Source organism: Otolemur garnettii, unplaced genomic scaffold (genome assembly GCF_000181295.1).
Source record: "Otolemur garnettii isolate 467f Iridium unplaced genomic scaffold, OtoGar3 scaffold00044, whole genome shotgun sequence".
Lineage (NCBI taxonomy): Eukaryota > Metazoa > Chordata > Mammalia > Primates > Galagidae > Otolemur > Otolemur garnettii.
In genome coordinates this window covers 10,099,201-10,121,633 of record NW_003852439.1, presented here as the reverse complement: position 1 = coordinate 10,121,633, position 22,433 = coordinate 10,099,201, and the positions used below count along the sequence as shown (strand labels likewise).

Genomic DNA, 22,433 nt, shown 5'->3' with positions numbered 1-22,433 from the left:
ATATGTGTGATATATACAGTATTGATTCTACTTATGAAGAATGGTTATAAACACATAGACTATATTATTTGGCTTTGCACACTATATTCCCTGTGTACACTGAACCTGATCCATTTTGGGATTCTGCTCTTAGGCTGGGCGCAGTAGCTCTTGCCTGTAATCCCAGCACTCTGAGAGCCTGAGGCAGGTGGATTGCCTGAGCTCACAGGTTTGAGAACAGCCTGAGCCAGAGTGAGATCTCATCTCTAAAAATATCCGGGGGTTGTGGCAGGCACCTGTGATCTCAGCTGCTCTGGAGGCTGAGGCAAGAGGATCACTTAAGCCCAAGAGTCTGAGGTTGCTGTGACACGACAGCACTCTACTGAGGGCAACAGAGTGAGACTCAGTCTCCAAAAAAAAGAAAGACAAGCTCGTGCTTGTGATTATTTCCTAAGGGGTAATTCCCACAGTTGGAACAAATGGGTCACAGGGTGGAAACGTTTCCATGCTGGGATCTTTGTTGCAAGACTGTAGGCAAGGCTTGTCAGTTCACATGCTTGCCTCCAGGGGGCCATGTGCGCTCCATGTGCTGCGTCCTGCTCAGTGATTGTCAAGGGTTTCCCTTTCTTTTTTCAGTTTGGCCAAAAATGGTATGTCGTGTTGTCATTTCTTTATTAGTGGGGCTGGATATTGATTCGTATCTTTCTGGTCGTTTATATTTAGTAGAAGTTGCTTGTTTGTGGTAAATGAATTTTTATTCTGTAGGAAACTCCGGGATGTTTTACAGAAGAGGCTAATAAAATTCTTCGTTGACCAGAGTAAAAAAGATGCTGAGAAATACGCAAAGTTTTTTGAAGATTACGGCTTGTTCATGAGGGAGGGCATCGTGACCACCGCGGAGCAGGAGGTCAAGGTAGGGGCTGCATTTCTAGGCCTTTCTTCTGTTGTTTGACTCTGGGGCTGCAAAGGACACTGGCAGAAGTGTTTCTGGACGTGGCAATGGTAAGGCCTGGAAACAGAAGGTTGGGCCCCTTCTGGGTTGTAGGTGTGTCCTGATCCTTGTCCTCCAGGTGATATGCTCTTCACCAGAGGACACCTCCCTCTGACACCCCAGTCCTGGGAGGAAGCAGGAAGGGGTGTGCAAACTGTATCCTCATCACAGAGTATGTTAGGGGCCTTAGTGGGGGCCACAGACAGACAGGCCACCCCAAGGTTTCTGGCTCCCTGGGGTAGGAAGATACTGATATGTTTAATAAGGGAAGGTATGTGATATACCGGGGAAACATTGGGGCTAGTGGTTTAATCAGACAATTGATTCCTGAATACATTAATTCCATAAACTTTGTTGTTGTTTTTTTTGAGACAGATTCTCACTATGTCACCCTGAGTAGAGTGCTGTGGTGTCACAGCTCACAGCAATCTCAAACTCTTGGGCTTAAGCGATTCTCTTGCCTTAACCTCCCAAGTAGCTGGGACTACAGGTGTTTGCCACAATGCCCAGCTATTTTTTGGTTGGCATTGTCGTTGTTTGGCAAGCCCAGGCTATATTTGAACCCTCCAGTATATGTAGCTGGCACCCTAGCCACTGGACTATAGGTGCTAAGCCCATTTCATAAACATTTTTTGGCCATTTTTTATTTACAGGTCACAGACCTTGAAATTTATAAAACTTACTGTTTTAGGGGCAAGCATAGTGGCTTACTCCTTTAATCACAACAGTTTAGGAGGCTAAGGTGGGAGGATCACTTGAGGTCAGGAGTTCAAGACCAGCCTGAGCAAAAGAGAGACCCCATCTCTCCTAAAAACAAAAAAATTAGCTAGTTGTATTCATGGGTACTTGTAGTCTCAGCTACTTGGGAGGTCGAGGCAGGAGGATCACTTGAGCCCAGGAGTGAAGTTGCTCCAGCCTGGATGACAAAGCAAGACTCTGTCTCAAAAAAATAAAATAATTTACTCTCTTAAATTGTAGTTAAGTGACAGTACACTTGCAGTGTCGCAACCTCCCTGTCATCTGTCTATTCCAGAACATTTCACCCATAGAAGGAGCCTCCCCACAAGCAGCCCCATATGGCCCTGGTGTTCATTGTCTCCGGTGGGGACAGAGGGCAGCCACACCTGTGTAGTCCTGTGGAGGAGAAGGAGTGTGGGAATGGGGTGCTCAGGAAGCTTCGGGGCTGGCTCTTCTGTTGGGCCCTTGTCCTGCTTCCTGGTTGTCAGCACACCTCAGTGTTTTCCAGTACATGCTGGTTAAACTCTCCCTGGGTCCCTATTTTTCCTCTCTCTCCTTTCCTCGGCTTGCTTCTGGCCACCTGGAATCCCAGTCACATCATTTGTTCCTATTTTAGTTTCAGTTAGGCAAGCCGAGGTGTCTGACTCCCTGGATGGGGAAGATAAAGTCATGTTTAACAAGGGGAGGCTCTTGGTACACCAGACAGACATCCCATTAGACTATACCACTGAGGCCAGTAGTTGAGTTAAACCAAACAACTGATTGTTGAAAAATGATACATTCATTTTACAAACCTTTTTGAGCCATTTTTAATTGATAGGTCACATACTATAAAATTTATAAAATTTACTGTTTTGGGAGCAGGTGCTTTTAGTTAGTAGCACCTGGGTGGTGCTCAATGCATGCCAGAGACTTTTCCTGAGTGCTATATAGATATGTAGATACCTACTTGTGTTAAGTATGTGTGTTTACTAATGAAGATCAGGGCCTACATTTGTTAGTGTACATCCTACGGTATGGATGTACACTGGGCCTTGGTGGGTTGGTCATCAGGTCCCTGTTTTTCCCTTTCTCTGCTTGCTTCTGTTCACCTAGAATCCCAGTCACATCGCTGTCCTACCCCTGGGTGTTCTCCCTTTTCCTGTGTCCCTGTCCTCGCTGACCCTCCTCTGTGCCTGTAACTGACAGTGGCCTAGATGAGGCAGTGTCCAGACCCCAGCTTGCTGCTGCCCCTGCATCCTTCCATGCAGTTCCCACCTGAACCCAGACACACTCCAGTGGTCACATCTATGTGCAGCAGACAGGGGGTTTTCTTCCTCCTCTAAGGACCGTTCTCCAAGACCTACTCCCACTCTACCAGCCAAAGCTAGTCAGCTACCACACCTGGCTGTGAGGATGGCTGGGAAATGTGGACGTCACATGTGGGTGTCTGTGTGCCTGCTAGGGTAGGAGTCTATTCCTGAGGATGAAGGGAAGGTGCTGGGTCCAGGGTCTGTCAGGGTGGGGGTTTGGCCACATGGGGGTATGGTGTGCATGGCTCACTGAGGCAGCACCTGGCCACCAAGGTAGGAGGTGCTTCCCGAGCCCCCATAGCTCCTGAGCTGGGGCCTATGGGCAGAGCAAGGCCTGTTTAGATCCTGCAAGGAAGAGCCCACCATAGCCCCTAGGGCCCCGAGCCAGGCCAGAGAGGTGGGAAGCTGTCAGCTTCAGATGGCCTGTGCCTAGCAAGTTGGGAGGTGTGGAAAGTGGGGGACCTGGAATAAGCAGTGACCTGCCCTTGTCCATCTCCAGGAGGACATAGCAAAGCTGTTGCGCTACGAGTCCTCGGCACTGCCTGCCGGGCAGCTGACCAGTCTCATGGACTATGCTAGCCGCATGCGGGCTGGCACCCGCAACATCTACTACCTGTGTGCCCCTAACCGGCACCTGGCTGAGCACTCACCCTACTTTGAGGCCATGAAGCAGAAGGACGTGGAAGTAGGTGAACGACAGGTGGATGGAGTGGAGTGGGATGGGCTTCCCCAGGTGTCAGGCAGTTGGCTGCCCAGGCTGGGCTCTCTGTGCTTGTCTTTCCCATGGGGCCAGGTTAGAAGACAAGACAAGATCTGAGCTCTCTGGGGTGGGTCTTTAGCTACTCAGCTCTGTACCTGGTGGGAAATGGCTGCACATGCCCAAGACCCAGGAGGGCTATGCAGTGGGTCGGGTCTACAGGCACCCAGGCCCTGACTGTCTCCCATCAGGTGACATTTCTCACTAAGTTACATGTAGATTTCTCTACACGTGTAACATTTGTACTGCTGAGGCAGCCAGAGCCTCCCTTGTACAGCCTCCCTGTACAGCTGAGGCCTAGGAATCCCAGTGATTCCTGTGGGGTCCTCCAGTCCCTGCACTGCACATATCCTGTCTTCTCCTGAGGGCAGAGACCTCTCCAGGTCTGACAGATGTTCCTGGATGTCCACAGGTCCTCTTTTGCTATGAGCAGTTTGATGAGCTGACCTTGCTTCATCTCCGTGAGTTTGACAAGAAGAAACTGATCTCTGTGGAGACAGACATTGTCGTGGACCACTATAAGGAGGAAAAGTTTGAGGATGGGTCCCAAGGTTGGTTGCCCCAGCTTCCTCCCTGGTGTCTAGGCACAGGGCCAGAGAAGGAGGGGCCTGGGAGTACAGGTGCAGCCAGGGCAGGCTGAGGGGCCTGACTTTATTTCCCACACAGTCTCTCCTGTCATCTCCGTGATTAGTGGAAAATATGTCCATTTCCATATTAATGGAATGTGGCATCTTATAGTTGACTAAGCTTCCTAAGGGACTCAGAATTGTTTTTTTAAGCCCTAACAAAATTATATGGGCCTGAAGCAGCCAGACTTGTCCTTCCTAAGGTTTTATGAAGGTGGTGTCTGTCTCTGTCGTGGCAGGTGGGGAGGAGGTGGAAAAGCTGGCAGGACACACCACAGGGGACCTGAGGGAGCCTGAGGAGCAGGGATGGTGGGGAGGGCCCTGAGCTCACCCCTGCCTGCTCTTCTGCAGCTGGTGAGTACCTGTCAGAGAAGGAGACAGAGGAGCTGATGGCCTGGATGAGAAATGTGCTGGGGTCACGTGTCACAAATGTGAAGGTGAGGCTTGCCGGGAAGGGCTGCCATCTGGCTGTCATGGTCCTTAGTGCCCGCATCTGGCAGGGTGGGTTGCCATCTTCCAGTTCCTGGCCTGGTGGGTGCCCACTCTGCAGTGGTATATACTTGTGATACAAGGTAGAGACCCCAGGGGTCCCTGGCCCTGCTCAAACATTCATGTGCTACCCAGGAGTGTTGCTGAGGCAGGGCCTCCCTGTTTCCTTTGATATGGAGCATGTGGGAGCTGAGAGGCTGGAAGGAAAGCAGCTGCAGGCCAGGTAGGCAGGTAGGAACAGAGAGGGCACCTAGTGGGCCACCCTGGGGCCATTCTGGTCCAGGCCCTACAGGAGCTGTGGTGGCTGAGGACATGGTCATTCTGAAGAAGGGACATTCCACCTCAGCAGTTGGGAGTTCACGTTCCCATTTGGGATGTTGGGGGGGGGGTTCTGGAAGGGCTTCTGAGAGCTAAGAACATGCTGATGTAGCTCAGCTAGAAGAAACAGGTGTCCCATGTGGGACCACTGGCTCAGGCACACATGTAGATAGTGGCCCCAAGGGAGAGGCAGAGTGCCAGGTAGACTGGAAAGAGAGGAGGATGGCATGGACTTGGGAGACAAGGGAGCACTGGGTGAGAGCAAGAATCCTGTGCAGCCAGCCTCTGGAGACAGGATGTGCAGATGGGACCTCCCAACATCTCACACTTCTGTAGCTTTGCTGTGGTCTTGCCTTACCAGTGCACACTCACTGAGCCTCAGGTCACCTATGAAGCAAGTCAGACTGTTGTCCCCAGTCCACAGACAGCATCCTGAGACCAGACAGGTAGACTTCTGGGAGGCTGGATTCAAGCCAGGCTCCTAGAGTCAGGAGGCCCGGTCCCACAGGTGGGTGCAGGGCAGCTGGCTGGGAATGCTCTGTGGGCCAAGGTAGATTTGCTAAAAACGTGTGGAGGAGGGCGCAGGAATGAGGCTTCGGGAAGAGCATTCAGGCTGTCCTAAGGGACAGGTTGAGGCAAATAAGAGACCTCAGAGAAGGAACTGGCCCAAGGCTGGGCCTGCAGCCAGTGCTGGGGAACCTAGGAGATGTGTGTAGACTTGGCAGGGAAACTGTGGAGGACCATGGTGAAAATGCCAGGCAAGGCATTTGGTGCTGAGATGGCCACTGGTGGCTTTGGGAGGAGGAAGGAGCCACCTACAGGTTCTGCAGCTTCATGTGGGGTTAGCAGCTCCTCCCATCAGTGGGCCATTGGGAGGAGGAAGCAGCTTGGAGTCAGGAGCCTCAGGGCTGAGGGCCTGCCCTGAGACCTACCACCTTCTGTCTTGGGGTCTAGGGAAGCTTCCTCCAGCTAAGACCCTATTAACCCCAATCCCCTTGCTTTGGGAATCTCCCATCCCCACATCCCCCGTTACCACCAGTGCCCCCTTACCACTGGGGTGCCTTCACCTCCAGCCCCTGGACTTTGCTTGCAGGTGACTTTGCGACTAGACACCCACCCTGCCATGGTCACGGTGCTGGAGATGGGAGCAGCCCGACACTTCCTGCGTATGCAGCAGCTGGCCAGGACCCAGGAGGAGCGAGCTCAGCTCCTACAGCCCACTCTGGAGATCAACCCCAGGTGAGTCCGGGGCTCTAGTGCTTCTGGTCCCTGCCTACCTGCCAGGGCATTCTTCAGAATCATATGAGAACGTGGGCCCCTTTATCACAAAACGTAACATGTAAGGAATGTGCATGAAGCTTATGTACATCTGGATGTCTGTTTATAAAGAGCATACCTGTGTAGTTCAAGTTTATTTAAACTATACCCTTGTGAAGTTTTGTTTTGTTTTTTTGTTTTTCTTTGAGGCAGAATGAGGTAACTTTGTTACCCAGCCTAGCGCACAGCATCCTCAAATTCCTGGGCTCAAGGGATCTTCTTGCCTCAGCCTCCCATTGGCCTGAACTACAGGTGCCTACCACAACAGCCAGCTAATTTTTCTATTTTTACTAGAGATGGGGGTCTCGCTCTTGCCCAGGCTGGTCTTGAACTCCCAAACTCACGGAATCTTCATGCCTCAGCCTCCCAGAGTGCTAGTATTACAGGCGGGAGCCACTGTGCCTGGCCAATTTTTATCATTCTTACGAGTGAAAAATTATCTTAGAATATTGATATTTTTTTGTTTGCTTGTTTTGAGACAGAGTCTCACTATGTCACCCTTGGTAGAGTGCCGTGGCATCATAGCTCACAGCAACTTCAACCTCAAACTCCTGGGCTTAAGTGATTCTCTTGCCTCAGCCCCCCAGTAGCTGGGACTACAAGACACCTGCCACAACATCTGGCTATTTTTTTGTTGCAGTTGGCCACAGCTGGGTTCGAACTCACCAGCCTCAGTGTATGTGGCTGGCACCGTAACCACTGTGCTATGCTACTGAGCTTGATGTATTTTTCTTATGAGAAAGGTCAAAGCTGGTATGCTTTTCCTATGCAGTAAATTATGAGGTCAAATGTATCATTCTGTTCCTTTTGGCTTCTTGGTTCGTACTTTGCTTGGAATCACTTTCCCCTTATATAAAACATTTCTTCCCTGTTTCTTTACAGTATGCTATTAATTTTACATTTAAATTTGATCCCTCTGGAGTTTTTTTGTGTGTGTGTGTGCAAGTAATGAGGTAGGAATCCAACTTATTTGTTTTCTAGATGGCTTAGTGGTTATCGTGACATTTTGACTAAATAATCTGTCTTCTCCCTCATAAGCAAAATGCCCATCTTTATCAGATACTAAATTTCTGTATGTATTTATATCTATTTCCATATTTCTCACCTTGTGGCACTGAGCTGTTCATCTTCTCACTTTCCAGAACTAAATTATATAATGTGTTTCAACATCTGGAATTTCTTCTCCTTTCTTTTCTTGGGTATTCTTTTCTGTATAAATTTTATTTTATTTTTATTTATTCTCTCTTTTTTTTTTTTTTGTGACAGTCTTACTATGTTGCCCTTGGTAGAGTGCTGTAGCGTCACAGCTCACAGCAACCTCAAACTCATAGGCTTCAGCGATTCTCTTGCCTCAGCCTCCCAAGTAGCTGTGACTACAGGCGCCTGCCACAATGGCCGGTTGCAGTTGTTATTGTTGTTTAGCTGGCCCCAGCCTTGGTGTATGTGGCCGGTGCCGTAACCACTGTGCTACAGGCTCCAAGCCTCTGTATAAATGTTAGATTGTTTAGATATAAAAGAAATTTTTTAGTATAATCTATTAATATGTAGGAATTATTAGATTTATGGATTAATTCAGGGAAATTTTCACCATTATTATTCACAGTCTACTTATCTAAGAACCAGTGCGTGTCTTCATGCATTTAACTCTTCTCCTTTGGCCCTTTATGATGTTTTAGTGTATCTTAATTTTAGTGTTCAGCTACCTCAATGCATTTTCAAATATTCAAACTTTTGACTGATTTTCTCTGGCTTTCTGGGCATATAATCAGATTAAATGTGCTTGCTCATTTATATGTTACTTTTCTATACTCAATAGTCCTGTTGTACTTTTTAAAATGTTCTGACATACCCAACATCTCAGAAAGGTAAGTGGGACACTGGGAATAGGCCCCTGTGCTGGGTGGGTGGTACTCAGTCCTATGCCAGCTTTTCTGGTGGCTTCTGTGTTGCAGGCACACTCTGATCAAGAAGCTCAGCCAACTAAGGGAGAGCGAGCCTGACCTGGCCCAGCTGCTTGTGGATCAGGTAAGAGGAGCCAGCTCCAGGCTCATGAGAACCTGGGAGACTCTAGAGATGGGCCACAATCAGACGGACCCAGGCTACACTGCCAGTTCTGGGAGCCTACATCTGCCTTTGTGGTGGAACAGTGCTATTTCGTCTAAACTATTTTAAAAAGGAAAAGTTTTCTTCCCATCTTTCCTTGCGTTTTGAATCCCCTGTCCTCCTAACATGATTTCTACCCTTGCCTTTCAGATATATGAGAACGCCATGATAACAGCTGGGCTTGTGGATGACCCCAGACCAATGGTAGGCCGCCTGAATGACCTTCTCGTCAAGGCCCTAGAGAAACGCTGATGGCCAAGGGGGTTAATCCTGGCTATGGCAGAGCTGTGGGCCTTAGCCTGGGAAGTGTCTTCCAGGCAGGAGGAAGGACAGATACCACAGATGAGAACCTTGATCTTTATTTACCTTAATTAAAAGGTATTTCTTAATGTGCATGTTAGACTTTTTGTCCAGGCTCTGGAAGGCAGGCTGCTGTGGTAATACATGGATTCTTTTTTGTACAATCACCTGTGAGTGCATGTGCCATGCTTGGTGTCACCAGTCTTCTCCAGGAGCAGTGAGGTTGAGTCAGGCTCACTTCAGTGTCACCTCCACTGGATAGTGGTCACTGATGGCTTGGGCCTGGGGGGAAACATGCAGCAGGTGCAGGGACACCCAGGCATTAGTGTTCAGAATCCCTGAGGGCAGCAGAATCCCTGATGGAATCCAGGCCATGTGGCTTCTGGACCCACACGCCTCACTACCAGGCCTGCCTGGGAACAGCTGGTAGAAGGACTCTTTCTAGTCACAGCTTAAAACTGTGCTGGCCTGAAGCCCATCAGGGTTTCAGGGAAAGGCCAGGCCCATCTTGGGTGGAAAAGCTGTAGGTGTGGGAGGGAAGGACACATACCAGCTGGTCACTCAGGCCATAAGCAGCCTGGAAGTCAAAGGGAGCAGCTGAGTCTGGAACAATGGCGCCTTGGAGCTGAGTTCCTGAGACCACAATCCTACAGTGTTGGAATGAGGAAGGTTTCCCTTTCACTAGCTGGCCTGGCTCTGGGCCCACCCAGCTCTCCCTGGGGTCATCACAGTCCTCACAGCTCCAACATATTTCTATAAGCTGAGCTGAGCCAAGGTACATCCCCCGTGAGCAGCAGCTAAACCAGCACAGATCTGTGGTTCCCAGAACTGTATACCCCTAGCCTGTACACCTGAGGCTGTTCAGAGACAAAAAACCACCTGAGAACCCAGGTTTCTGTCTCTCCTTTTATTTTTTTTGCAGTTCTGTTTTATTGGCCAGGGCTAGGTTTGAACCCACCACCTCCAGTATATAGGGCTGGTGCCCTACTCCTTTGAGCCGCAAGCACCGCCCTCTGCCTCTCCTTTTAACCTGAAACATGCTTTTCCAAAAAACTAAGAAATGTGGCCCTTTTAATTGCATTTTCTAAGTGGATTGACTAATTCTCAATCTCGGCCATTTTTGAAGTTGACCTATAGGTCAAGGTTGCTGGGGGGGGGTTGGTGCTGTGGCTCATGCCTGTAATCCCAGCACTCTGGGAGGCTGAGACAGGCGGATCACCTGAGCTCATGAGTTCGAGACCAGCCCGAGCTAGAGCAAGATCCTGTCTCTTAAAAAAAGAAAAAAATAGGCAGGCATTGTGATGGATGCCTGTGGTCCCAGGTACTCGTGAGGCTGAGGCAAGAGAATCGCTTGAGCCCAAGAGTTTGAGGTTGCTATGAGCTATGACGCCATGGCACTCTACCAGGAGTGACAAAATGAGACTCTGTCTCAAAAAAAAAAAAATAGTTGCTCATGTCTACCTGAGCCCAGGAACCCCTGAACAGGCTCTGCCCTGCTCACCTGTCGTAGGCACAGTGCGTGGAAGTAGCCGTGGTATCAGCTGAGTCAGGAATCAGCCATTGGAAGGCAGAGTGCATACGCAGGCGGATGGATGGCCACTGGGAGGGGGTCACATAGCTGCACCCCGCATTGAAGTCACCCATCAATATGATGTCCTATCAAGAACACCCTCCAGTTGGCCCAAGGACAAATAAAGGCCCCTGAATCCACTGCCCCCAGGAGACCCTTACCTTCATGTCCCACTTCTGCCTGACATCTAGGTAGACGTCATAGAGAGCGTCAATCTCAGCCACTGCATCTGTGGGGGCTGCGTGCAGGGGCACGATGGCAAATTCCCTGACCTCTGAGGAGACAGTGGTCACACTAAGCACATAGCATACAGAAACCCCTTTGGAGTGAGTTGCCCCAAGGGTATATTGGCTCCACCCTCCTACAGGGCCAGGCTGAGTCATGCTTTGGGGGCTGGGATAAAGAAGGAATGACAGTCCCAGGGAGAGGAATTTTCCTATGGAACATGAAACCAAAGCTAGGGCTAGGGGCAGTATGTGACAAGCTTTCCAGGTGTCCTGGGAAGGGGCTGGGGGCCCAGGTAGCAGCACTCACCTGTGAATGGGGAGGAGAACTTGACAATGGCTGGCTCTCTGCTGAAGGTGTCATTCCCACAGGGCTCGCAGCCATCATCATAATAGTAGCTGTCCAGCACAGACACCTGATCAGGCCTGTAGGAAGACCAGGGGGAAGTGAACTTGGGCTGGGGGGCTGCCCCCTCCTACATGGCACTTGAGGCTGGCCCTGTATTCTGAGCCCTGGGCTGTAGGAGGAGCTGAGGGCCTGGAGCTCCACCATGTCCTGCCTGCCTGTGAAAGGCACCCTGGAGGGAGCACCCAACAGCTAGCCAGTACTTACCCCACAGGGTCTGAGACTTCTAACCTGGATGCTGCTCAAGCCTTGGGTTCTTGTGCCATATGGCAAACTGCTTCCCCAAACCTGCTGGGGTCCCCACCCCCTGTGAGGGATGGATTCTTGGGCTCTAGACCACCCTTCTGTCAGTGCCTTCTGAGGTACGGACACAGGTCTGTCTCCAACCTTTTGGTCCTTGCTGTTATGGACCGGGTAGACCCAGGGCTTTACCTGTATATAAAGAGGTAGCGCTCCTTGTAGCTGCTACGTCCCAGCGGCTCACTGACTACGTAGTGGTAGATATCCAGTGCATCCCTGGGTTGATGAAACAAGGTTCCAGTCAGGGGGCTGCTAATGACAGGGCTCTGCCCACATGACTGCCCCAGGGAGGCTGTGCCTGGGACAAGGTCTTTGCCACCCCCAGGACACTTTGCTGTCACCCACTGATTGAGTTCGTCCAGCAGCTTCCCCACGGCTGTCAGGTGGCTGTCTCTGACCTCCTGGACGAGGGCGATATCATAGCGACTCAGGATCTGGGGGGTGGGGCCACAGTGTTTCTGAGCTGGCTGTGGTGACCTTGAGTGCATCTAGCCCTGCCCTGCCTGGGACCACCTGCAGGCACCGGCAGGGGCTGCAGCTGCTGTTCCCAGGCATTTTCCCACCTATTTGCCTGTAGCCTTGTGCTCTGGCCTGAACTCCCACTGCCAGTCATTGTTAACACAGCCGTGACAAGGACACCGGGCTGGCAGTTAGGTCTCAGCCCCTGACTGAGGAGGCTGAGACCAGAACCACTTGATGCCCCAACAGCCTGTGGCCCCATAGGGCTAGCCCTGCCCATAAGCCCAGGACCCATTATCCCTCCCAGCTTTCCTCTGCCCTCAGGGACACAGCCACCCTGGACTTGCCTGCACAATGTATTTGGAGAGAGTGGCATTGGACATCTTGGTTTCCCCGAAAGTCCGGATGTTGAAGGCTGCAATTCTCAGAGACAGGGCCACCTGTAGCAGGCCAGCCAAGGCCAGCAGTGCTCCCAGCAGCCTCACCTCCCTCATCCTGGGAAAATGAAGGTTAGAGACTTGGAGAGAGATGTCATCTCCTGCCACAGCACCCCTACCTCCCTGGAGCTGCTGGTGAGGGAGGTCCCACCTTAACAGGCTGGGCTGGAATGCAGGCCAGGGAGATCTGTTTACATAAAATCCAGAGAGCCAGGAACCTAGTGCTGCCAACCAGAGGACTCTGGGTCTCTTCCTTTGCCCACCAGAAAATTAGCCCCTGTGAGGGACACCAGAGCCCACTGTTACCCACGCTGGCTAGAAGAGACCCCTCACTCTCTGGGGGAATGTAGCTCTGAACCCAGCCCCCACAGCTCTGTGACTATCACCCAGAAAGACCAGACTTGGGGCCTGGTGCTCACCTGAGGTGACAGTGATGATGATGTCTGCAGAGATGACGGAATTCCAAATTTCTTTTATGGCTATTTTCTCCTTTTATAAGAAAAAATTTGTAAGGAAAAGTAATCTACAAAAGGAAGTGTCTGAAGACAATGGCTGTGAAGTCCTGACAGCTGTGGGCACAGGGTCCTTCACGGGCAGTGTGTGCTCCACCCCGGGTTTTAAAGGTAGGCAGCTGGCCCTTCCCTGGGACACGTGTACAGCTGAGGGTGTCTGTTCCTCATGCAGATAGGTGGCTGACACGTGCTTATTTCTACAGGCACAGGCTCTTTGCTGCAATAAAAACAGCACCTGATAATTCATGTTGGCACTTGGGGTTTGTGTGTGTGTGTAATTTTTTTTTTCTTTTTTTTTGAGACAAGGTCTCACTCTGTCACACGGACTAGAGTGCAGTGGCATCATCATAGCTTACTTGCAATCTCTAATTCCTGGGGACTCAAGGAGTTCTTCTGCCTCAAGCTCCCTAGGGCCCAGGATTACAGGGGGCCCCCACCGCCAAAGTGGGTAATTATTTCTGTTTTTAGTAGAGACGAGGTCTGTCTTGCTCAGGCTGATCTCAAACTCCTGAGCTCAAGTGATCTATCTGCCTTGACCCTCAGACTGCTAGGATTACAGGTGTGATCCAGCCTTCACTTGGGCTTTTTTGGGTTTTTTTTGAGACAGAGTCTCCAGCCTGGGTAGAGTGCCATGACATCACAGCTCACAGCAACCTCAAACTCTTGGGCTTAAGTGATTCTCTTACCTCAGCTTCTCAAGTAGCTGGGACTACAGGCGCCTGCTACAATGCCCAGCTATTTTTTGGTTGTAGTTGTCATTGTTTGGCAGATTGAAACCTGCCAGCTCCAGTGTGTGGGGCTGGCTCCCTAGCCACTTGAGCTATAGGCACTGAGCTCTTCACTTGGTTTTGAAACATCTAATGAAAAGGCCAGGGGTTCCTGGGTCCTTCACACAGGCAGCCTCACCCTAATCCTTAACCCCAGTCTCTTGACCAGGGATGGATATAGTCAGTGTCTGGGGGACAGTGGAGCCAGGCTGCCTGTGCTGGTCTGAAGGCCCTGAGGTCACCCAGGAGCTAGAGGCCAAAGCCCCTTACAGAGCTGCACATTGCAAATGGAACCCTGTGGTAGCCAAGGACCCTACACCAACCCTCAATCCTGCTTCCCTACTTTATCAGCCATGATGTTCAGGCAACTCAGCAGGAAGCCATGGACAGAGGGCATGGTCTCCTGCATCAGGGCTGCCTGGCCTGTGGGTCCACTGACTACAGGGCCAGGAAGGGTGGGACTGCAAGGCACACTCCAAGTTGCTGGAGAGCGGGGAGTTTTCTTGTGCTGGACAACAGTCTGCGTTTAAGCCCAGAAGACCCCCAAGTGACCAGTTCCCAAGGGTGGGCCATCAGTTAGGGGACAGGCCAGGGTTTGGGTCCAGTAATTTCTTTTTGAAATCCATCAGTTTCTCATTTATATTCATTTCCTGAGGCTCCTGCTCCAACCACTGTGAACTTGGTGGCTCGAAACATTAGGAATTGATGCTCTCAAAGGTCTGGAGGCCAGAAGGCTGAAGTTGAGGTGTCAGCAGAGCCATGTACACTCCAGAGGCTCCAGGATCCTTTTGTGTCTTCCAGTTTCTGATGGTTGCGGGCAATCCTTGGCTTGTGGTGTGTCACTTTAATCTCTGCCTTGTGGTCATATGGTCTCCTCTGTCACCTCTTCTCTGCTCCCTTTTACATATGTGCCTGTCTTTAAGTTCCTCCCAGGTGATGGGACCATCCTTAATCATGTCCACCAAGACCTTTTATGCTATTATGAATTAACATGCAGAGGTCCTAGGAATGGGGACACATTTTCTGGGGTGCCATTATTCAGCCCCCCACCTCATCCTAGGGCCTATGCACATTGAGAGGGGCTGTGGTGCTGGCTCTCCTTGGACAGCACTGTTGTGTGGGAGGTCCTGGTGTCCCCTCTGGTAGGACCTAGGCATAAGAACCGCTAGGGGTCTGTGGGAGGCTGTCACACAGAGAGAGGATGGCCTTATAGGCAGGAGTCAGCAGACAACAAGGTCAAAGTCAGGAAGGTGCCACTGAACTGGCCAGCATAAAACAGACCAGACCCAGAGGGGATTAAAAATAGTTGAAAGTAATCCGACTTCAAGACGGGAATCCCCCTTAAAGTAATAAGAACACGTTGACAGATGTCTCTGGCTGGCAGCACTAATACAGACTCATTCTTCCCTGGATACAGTGTCTACAAGGTGGGACCTCATGGCTTCGTCCTCAAACTGCCAGAACCCCATCTTGGGCTTTTTCAAAGTTTTGACTGCTGAATCTTCTTAATTTAATCCCTGAGGCTGAGACAGCCTCAAGCATGTCAAAATCCAGAGGCCACACACCAAGCAAGGCTGTTGCAGTGTGCAGTGTAGGTATCCTGGTCCTCTGACTTTGGTGTGGTTCTTTCTTGGACACAGGTCTGACAAAGGCACATCATGGGAAACAGGAGTGAGCCTAGAGGGTGAGCCAATGTTCCAGCATAGTCCAGCTTTTGGCTAGACAGAGAACACCAGTTATAGCTCACATTGTGAGTCCCTAACCCCTGGTTCCCAGCAGGAAGGACAAAGGCACCCCATTTGTTCTGTCATTCCCTCCTAGCTTGACCAAACCTTGCCCTGTCTGTCCTGAGGAGCTCCCGGGCACAGGCCTGCCCTCTTTCCTCTACCCACTAGAAGGAAGGTTGGGCCTCAGGCCCCACTTGTCTGTACAAATGAGTCCAGACTCCAGTGAGAGCAGCACAACCTGGGAAGAGCTGTCTAGGCTCACCACTGTACCTGCAACCATGTGGAACATCAGTGTCTTCATCTATCAGGTGGGTTAAGACCTTCAGTGCCTTCCCCTGAGGGTTAAGAATCGCCTGGCATAACACTATTCCACAGAAGAGTCACTGCACTTCCTAGAAAGTCATCCAGTCCCTGGGGACAGTACCCCTTTCAGATGCTGAGTTTCCATCACTCTTTCTCCTCTCGCTTACAGACCTCTTTTCTCCCTGCTTCAGTCAGCTGTCACCATGTAATGATGCCATCTCACAATGAAACCCAGACAATACGTACTTTTCATGCTCACAGGTCTATGAGTGAGCCGGGAGGCTCTGCTTCTTGGGCCCTATTCTGGGATTGGTCTGGAGGGACTGTAGCCTCCTCCTCCTCCTCTTACCCTCTGCCAACAGGGTGGAAAGCTTCCATGGCCATGAGCAAAAACACAGCAGGTGTCCTGAGACTGAGGCTTGGAGTTGGCATGCCATTACTCTGCCATCTTTGGCCTTGAGGAGCCACAGGGTCAAGCCAACATCAATGGGGGACACAAGGAGTGTGCCTTCCATGGTGGGCCCTGCTCCAGAGATGCAGGAATGGGCCCCAGGGAATCCTGAAGAGGAAAATTCTGGCATTTTCCAAAATCACATCAACAGAGAAAGGGGAGCTGTAGCCAATGGCAGCAACAAGAAAAGCTAGTTTCTCAGATCAGCAGGAGCTATTTTTATGTTAACCTTGAAGATTGCAGCCTTCTGTGGTTAAACTGAACCTGTTACAGATACAGGAAGGGAAAACGGCACACTGAGCCAGATCATGTGCTCTAATGGGGCTGAAATCAGAGGATAAGAAGAATCCTATGAGCACCATGGCTGGGAAGAAATGGCCTGGCAGGAACACCTACAGCAGTGCCAACAACACAGCACTTTGTACACCTTGTGTGCTGCACAGCCCTGCTCCAGAGCACGGGGCTGAGGTGGTGATGAAGTCCACACTAACATGTGGGCCAGGGAGGAAAAACTTCCACGGATCGAGAGGGGGAAAAGGAAAGGACACAGAGCTGAGCCCCATGGATGCATCAGATCTTTTCTGAGGGAAATGGTGAAACTCGACATCTTTGCACACTGTTCACGTCTTCCAACATTACATCTTGTTTTATTCCTTTCCAAGATTCCCTCTCTCTGCAAAGCTGGCTTGTGGCAGCAGCTACTGAAAGAACAAGTCCCGTGTGAGAATCAATGTAGAACAATGAAGCAACAAGGGGGGCAGTATTGAATCAGATCCCAAGTTTTACGAAGTACCCAACTAATGCACACATCCCAGGAGTAAGTAACTGTGGCTACTTTTTTTTTTTTTTTTTTTTTGAGACATAGTCTCAAGTTGTCGCCCTGGGTAGAATGCCATGGCATGAACATACCTCACAGCAACCTCCAACTCTTGGGCTCAAGCAATCCTCTTGCCTGTTTTTCTTTATAGTAGAGACAGGGTCTCACTCTTACTCAGGCTGGTCTTGAATCTGTGAGCTCAAGCAATCCATCCACCTCGGCCTCCTACAGTGCTAGGATTACAGTTGCGACCCATGAGCCCAGCTGTGGCTACTTAAAAGTAAAATTTTTTTCTTTAAATGAAGTGTATTACTATTCCAAATGCCCAACTATAAATTTCCATGGAATAAGTACTTATTGTTTGGGTTAGCCTATTTCATAGATGGAATTTTCAGGTATTTCCTTTGGCCTGGGGACCCCTTAAAATAATTGGTGAACCTTAACTAAGGTGCTCTGAACTAAGAAAGCCTGAGAAACTCTAGGTCTAACACAGTGGGGTGCCTGATTTCCTAGATTATATGTCCTACTTTACTGAATAGAACTTGTTTTCTAGCCTCTCCATTTACAAATGCTTGAAAGTGTTGTCACAAAGAAGTTCTTGGGCGGTGCCTGTGGCTCAAAGGGGTAGAGTACCGGCCCCATATGCTGGAAGTGGTGGGTTCAAACCCAGCCCCAGCCAAAAACTGCAAGAAAAGAAAAGAAAAGAAATTCTCAGTTCTGGGTGGTGCCTGTGGCTCAAAGGAGTAGGGCGCTGGCCCCATATACCGGAGGTGGCGGGTTCAAGCCTGACCTCAGCCAAAAAAACTGCAAAAAAAAAAAAAAAAAAGGAATTCTCAGTTCTCTAAATCACCACTGAGAAGAATAATTGCAATAGATTAAACACATCACTTGTTGCTGGAAGGTTGGCTCATGCCTGTGATCCTAGCACTTTGGGAGGATGGTTTGAGGCCAAGAGTTCAAGACTACCCTTGGCAACATAATGAGACTTCATCTCTACAAAAAATAAATATAAGCTGGGAATGGTAGTGCGTGCCCGTAGTTCCAGCTACTTAGGAGACTATGGCAGGAGGATGGCTTGAGCCCATGAGTTGGAAGCTGCAGTGAGCTGTGATTGTGCCACTGTACTCCAGGCTAGGTGAAAGAGTGAGACCCAGTCTCAAAGAAACAAAGCCAGATCACTCTCACTTAAATACATGAATGAGTTCATACTGGCATAAAAAAATTAACCACCTTTGGGAGATGCTAAGGAGCCAAATTGTTATCCTGCAAATAGGTGAATATAATCAACAAATCCAGAACTTATCCTGCCTTTCCTCTGCAAATAGTACCGCTAAGGAACCCAGGAATAGAGAAGATTCTGTTTGGATAGGCTTCCTCCAGCTAATAAGGAAGGAATTCTACATTTTGAAACTCACTGCTTTGCAGTCCCTAGTCTAGGGCCTGGTTGTCAATGGCTACTGACATCCCAACAGACAACTGGCTCTCTGTGCTTCCTAACTCAGGAACACAGTAGCATGTAGAAGAATTCTTGCCAAAACAATCTCAAATCTGATCGAACCTCTAGATGTAAACACCAGCTTAAAGCAAATACAGGGGATAGAAGCTTACGTTCGGTAACACCACGGGGACACAGCATGACCCAGACTGCAGGAAACTGTATATCTGCATAGGATGAAGGAAGGTCCATCAATAAATTTCAAGAGGACCCTGTGGTCTGCACAGGGGAACTTCTGTCTGCTCAGGAAACACTCCTACAGCTGTCCTCTGGGGCAGGGGCTTTGTCCCCGAATTCAGCAGCAGCCAGGACACCACTTCTGAGGTCTGATGGGCAGTGTAAACTTGCCATGTCCACACTGAGCCTCAGATATGTCCCTGGCCTTGCCCACTCATCTAGACACCTGAGATTGTCCTGGGGCCCTGCTGTCCACAGGCATCCGTAGTATGCACACTCGCCCTGTCACCACTCCTCTTCCTTTGGCCTCCTGCTTCTAGAAACCTGTTCCCACAATCCACACAACTCTAAGAATATCTCATGAACATTTCATAAGTGGGTCATTCGATCATGTTATTCCTCTGCTTAAAATCTGTCACCATTTTCTCATTGTCCTTACTGTGAAATTCAGGGTACACTATAACCTATGTGGTTCTAACTTAGCATCACCTGGAGAGCTGACCTTGCCTTGTCATTCCAGTTTCAGTTTAAATCCACCTGATCCCTGCCACCGCTGTGGCCCCAGTTTTATTTTTTCACATCCCATGTCACTGTGTTTACTCACCTTGTTTACCTTATGTATGGCCAGCTTTTTTTTTTTTTTTTTTAGAAAGAGTCTCATTCTGTCACCCTAGATAGAGTGCCGTGGTGTCTTAGCTTATAGCAACCTCACACTCTTGGACTCAAGTGATCCTCTTGCGTCAGCCTCCTGAGTAGCTGGGACTACAGATGCCTGCCATGATGCCTGGCTATTTTTAGAGATGAGGTCTTGCTCTTGCTCAGGCTGGTCTTGAACTTGTGAGCTCAAGCAATCTACCCACCTCAGCCTCCCAGAGTGCTAGGATTATAGGCATGAGCCACCGTGCCTGGCCACTATGGCCACCATGCCTTGACCAGAACACAAGCTCTAGGAAGCAGTGGACATGGGTCTTTCCTCCCAAGAACATAACCAAGGGCCTGCAACAGTGTCTGGCACATAGAAGGTTCTCCACTATTCCACACCTCCACCTAAGTGAGAAAACATCCCTTTCCCATGGACCTTCCTAAAAACACTGTTCTCAGAGAGAACCCAGCACATCTGATACTGTGGGACGCTTAAGTGGCCCTGGGACACTCTGGGCACTCAGCTTGAGCTGACCAGAAGCCCCAGAGTCTAGTGGCTGTTGGGGCCCCACAAGGCCCACCTCCCTTTGGTCAGCTCCACGCAGGACTTCTTTCTCCTCAGGAGCTATGTGTACTGGCCTCACCGACAGAGCATCTTAGGGGACAAAGGTCTTCTTTACTTCAGGCAAAGGGCCAGTTATGTGCTGTGACATTACTTTAATCCCCATGCTTAGTGACCTGAGGAAGTCACAATCAGTCATCACTCACCAAAACATGTTGCCCTTGGCCTGTGACCTTGCGTCCACTTGGCATCCCTCATGAATTTGTTTCTGTTCATTATTTAAAGAAAGCATTAACCCAGGACACAAATGTCTCAAAACAACATGTATCTGAATTGCAAAGATTCACAACAGCTGCACAGTCACGCTCAGGCAGCAGACCAGCACCTGCTTCCTCTTCCCCAGCTTGGTGCTGGAACAGTTACCATTCACCTTTCTCAGGCTCTGACCCTGAACTGGCATCTCTCAGCCTACCCTCTGTTGGCTGCCCTGTCCCTATCCCTAGTCCCCACTGCTACCTGTCTGCACTTTGCTTTTAGCAAAGATGCAAATGAAAAGAACTTTAAAAAGCCTTTTTGTTTCATTTGCTTTTCTTTTTTTCTTTTTTGAGATAGAGTCTCATTTTGTTGCCCTTGGTAGAGTGCCATGGCATCATAGATCACAACAACCTCAAACTCTTGAGCTCAAGCAATCCTGTTGTCTCAGCCTACCAAGTGTCTGGGACTATAGACACCTGCCACAATGCCTGGCTAGTTTTAAAGATGGGGTCTTGTTCTTGCTCAGGCTTGTGCTAGAGCTCCTGAGCTCAAGCAATCCACCTGTCAGCCTCTCAGAGTGCTAGGAATACAGGTGTAAACCACCACACCCTTCCTAAAAAGCCATTTTCTTTCTTTCTTTTTTTAGACAGAGCCTCAAGCTGTTGCCCTGGATAGAGTGCTGTGGCATCACTCTTCACAGCAACCTCCAACTCCTGGGCTTAAGTGATTCTCTTGCCTCAACCTCCCAAGTAGCTGGAACTATAGGCTCCTGCCACAATACCTGGCTATTTTTTGGTTGTAGTTATCATTGTTGTTTGGCAGGCCTGGGCTGGAATCGAACCCGCCAGCTCTGTTGTATGTGGCTGGCGCTTTAGCCACTTGAGCTACAGGTGCCAAACCTAAAAAGCCATTTTTTAAACTGTGGCCTGAGCCTGTGAGTACAAATGAGAGCTTGTGTTCCTAATGGTAAACCTGAGGCCCTTAAGGATTTAAATAGTGCCACAGAGCCCTACTTGCTGGGCATGCAAATGAGCTCCCAATGTGCTAATGTTTCCAACAAGGGTCATAATGAAAAGTGTTACCCAACTCCAACTCCAAAGCCACCTGTCTCTCCCAGGCACAAAGGGCATTTTTGGCAGCACCTCCTTCATGGCTGGGAGTCCACAGACAGGATGAAGAGAGTCTAAGAGGCAGCTGGAATTGAGGGGCCATCATCCCTGAGAGATAGGAAGTCTGATTACAGAAACTGACATCTGGCACCCGTTTGTCTCCCCAGGCATCTGCTATGAAGCTGCTCAGGCCAGAAAGCAGAAAGTGGCTGGAAGGTAGAGTACAGGTATAAAGTGAGCTAGCTGGTTATCACGTTCACAGGGTACTGGTTTTGTTTTGTTTTGTTTTGCAGTTTTTGGCTGGGGCTGGGTTTGAACCTGCCACGTCCGGCATATGGGGCCAGGGCCCTACTCCTTTGAGCCACAGGCGCCATCCCTTTTTTTTTTTTTGATGCAGAGTCTCTGCTGGGGGCCTAAACCCTTTCCTCTCATCTTTGCTTAGAACAAAAGACCTATCTGGCCCTGCCCCAAGAATTCTTTTGGAAAGACACTACCTAGCCTTTCCAGCCAACAAACTGTGGAACCTTCCTCCCACTACACTCAGGATAAAAACAAGCCCCCAACTACCCTCAGTGCAGATACCATCTTTGCTAGGCAAGGGGGGGGGAGTTGTCACTGTCCTCTTTCATTATACTTGGCCTGAACCTCTTTTGGTCTCGTCTCTGGGTACACTGCCAAATCCCTTTCAGTCTTACTCTGTCGCCATGGGTAGAGTTCCATGACGTCAGCTTAGCTTACAGCAACATCCACTCTTCGGCTCAAGAGATCCTCCTGTCTCAGCCTCCCAAGGAGCTGGAACTACAAGAGCCTGCCACCATGCTCAGCTAATTTTGTCTAGTAGAGACCCCTCTTGCTCAGGCTGGTCTCAAACTCTTGAGCTCAACACAGGGTATTTTCTATTGATGTTTCTTCCAGCTCACTAGTTCTCTCTATAGCTGACTCTAACCTGCTGGTGCATCCATCTATTGAATTTTAAATTTTAGTTATTCTTTTCTAAACTTTCATTGTATTTTTTATGAATTCTCATTCTCTGTGAAACTCTCCATCTTATTTGTTTTTTGTAAAATGGAAATCATTTGCTAATCATGGTTTATTTTATTTTTTTCAAATTTCCTAATTCTTTTATTAGTTCCAATCCTATTAATAGTTTTTCTCTAGAATCTCCTGGATCTTCTATGTAAGCCATTGGACCATATGTTTAAAAAGTAAAGAAAAGAGGCAGCGCCTGTGGCTCAAAGGAGTGGAGTGCTGGCCCCATATGCCAGAGGTGGCAGGTTCAAACCCAGCCCTGGCCAAAAACTGCAAAAAAA

At 49.5% G+C, this 22,433-nt stretch overlaps 2 protein-coding genes across 2 annotated transcripts in view; one reads left to right on the top strand and one right to left on the bottom strand.

The window, feature by feature from the left end:
• The window catches only part of TRAP1 (TNF receptor associated protein 1), a gene marked incomplete at its 5' end in the record, with an annotated part of 57,148 nt that extends 48,145 nt beyond the window's left edge, over nucleotides 1–9,003 (top strand). Inside the window, 7 exons of the mRNA XM_012805785.2 lie at nucleotides 745–892; nucleotides 3,500–3,685; nucleotides 4,170–4,308; nucleotides 4,735–4,820; nucleotides 6,284–6,429; nucleotides 8,460–8,532; nucleotides 8,761–9,003. Coding sequence (XP_012661239.2) covers nucleotides 745–892; nucleotides 3,500–3,685; nucleotides 4,170–4,308; nucleotides 4,735–4,820; nucleotides 6,284–6,429; nucleotides 8,460–8,532; nucleotides 8,761–8,862 — 880 coding nt within the window. The remainder of the gene's footprint in view (nucleotides 1–744; nucleotides 893–3,499; nucleotides 3,686–4,169; nucleotides 4,309–4,734; nucleotides 4,821–6,283; nucleotides 6,430–8,459; nucleotides 8,533–8,760) is intronic.
• Nucleotides 9,004–9,142: 139 nt separating this feature from the next.
• On the bottom strand, nucleotides 9,143–12,364 carry DNASE1 (deoxyribonuclease 1). The gene is made up of 8 exons (XM_003790831.2): nucleotides 12,217–12,364; nucleotides 11,756–11,844; nucleotides 11,543–11,626; nucleotides 11,015–11,130; nucleotides 10,642–10,754; nucleotides 10,412–10,566; nucleotides 9,461–9,557; nucleotides 9,143–9,192 (listed from the first exon to the last, which is right to left on the bottom strand). Exons 1-8 carry the CDS (start codon nucleotides 12,361–12,363, stop codon nucleotides 9,145–9,147), a joined length of 849 nt encoding a protein of 282 aa, XP_003790879.1. The 5' UTR covers nucleotide 12,364; the 3' UTR covers nucleotides 9,143–9,144.
• Between the last annotated feature and the right edge of the window lie 10,069 nt (nucleotides 12,365–22,433).

Coding starts and splice junctions, on each gene's coding strand:
- DNASE1 (XM_003790831.2), bottom strand. CDS start 12,363: ATGAGGGAGGTGAGGCTGCTGGGAGCACTGCTGGCCTTGGCTGGCCTG. Junction 11,131..11,542: donor CGCTACCTCTTTATATACAG/GTAAAGCCCTGG, acceptor GTCTTCCTACAG/GCCTGATCAGGTGTCTGTGC. Junction 10,755..11,014: donor GTTCTCCTCCCCATTCACAG/GTGAGTGCTGCT, acceptor CTGTCTCCTCAG/AGGTCAGGGAATTTGCCATC.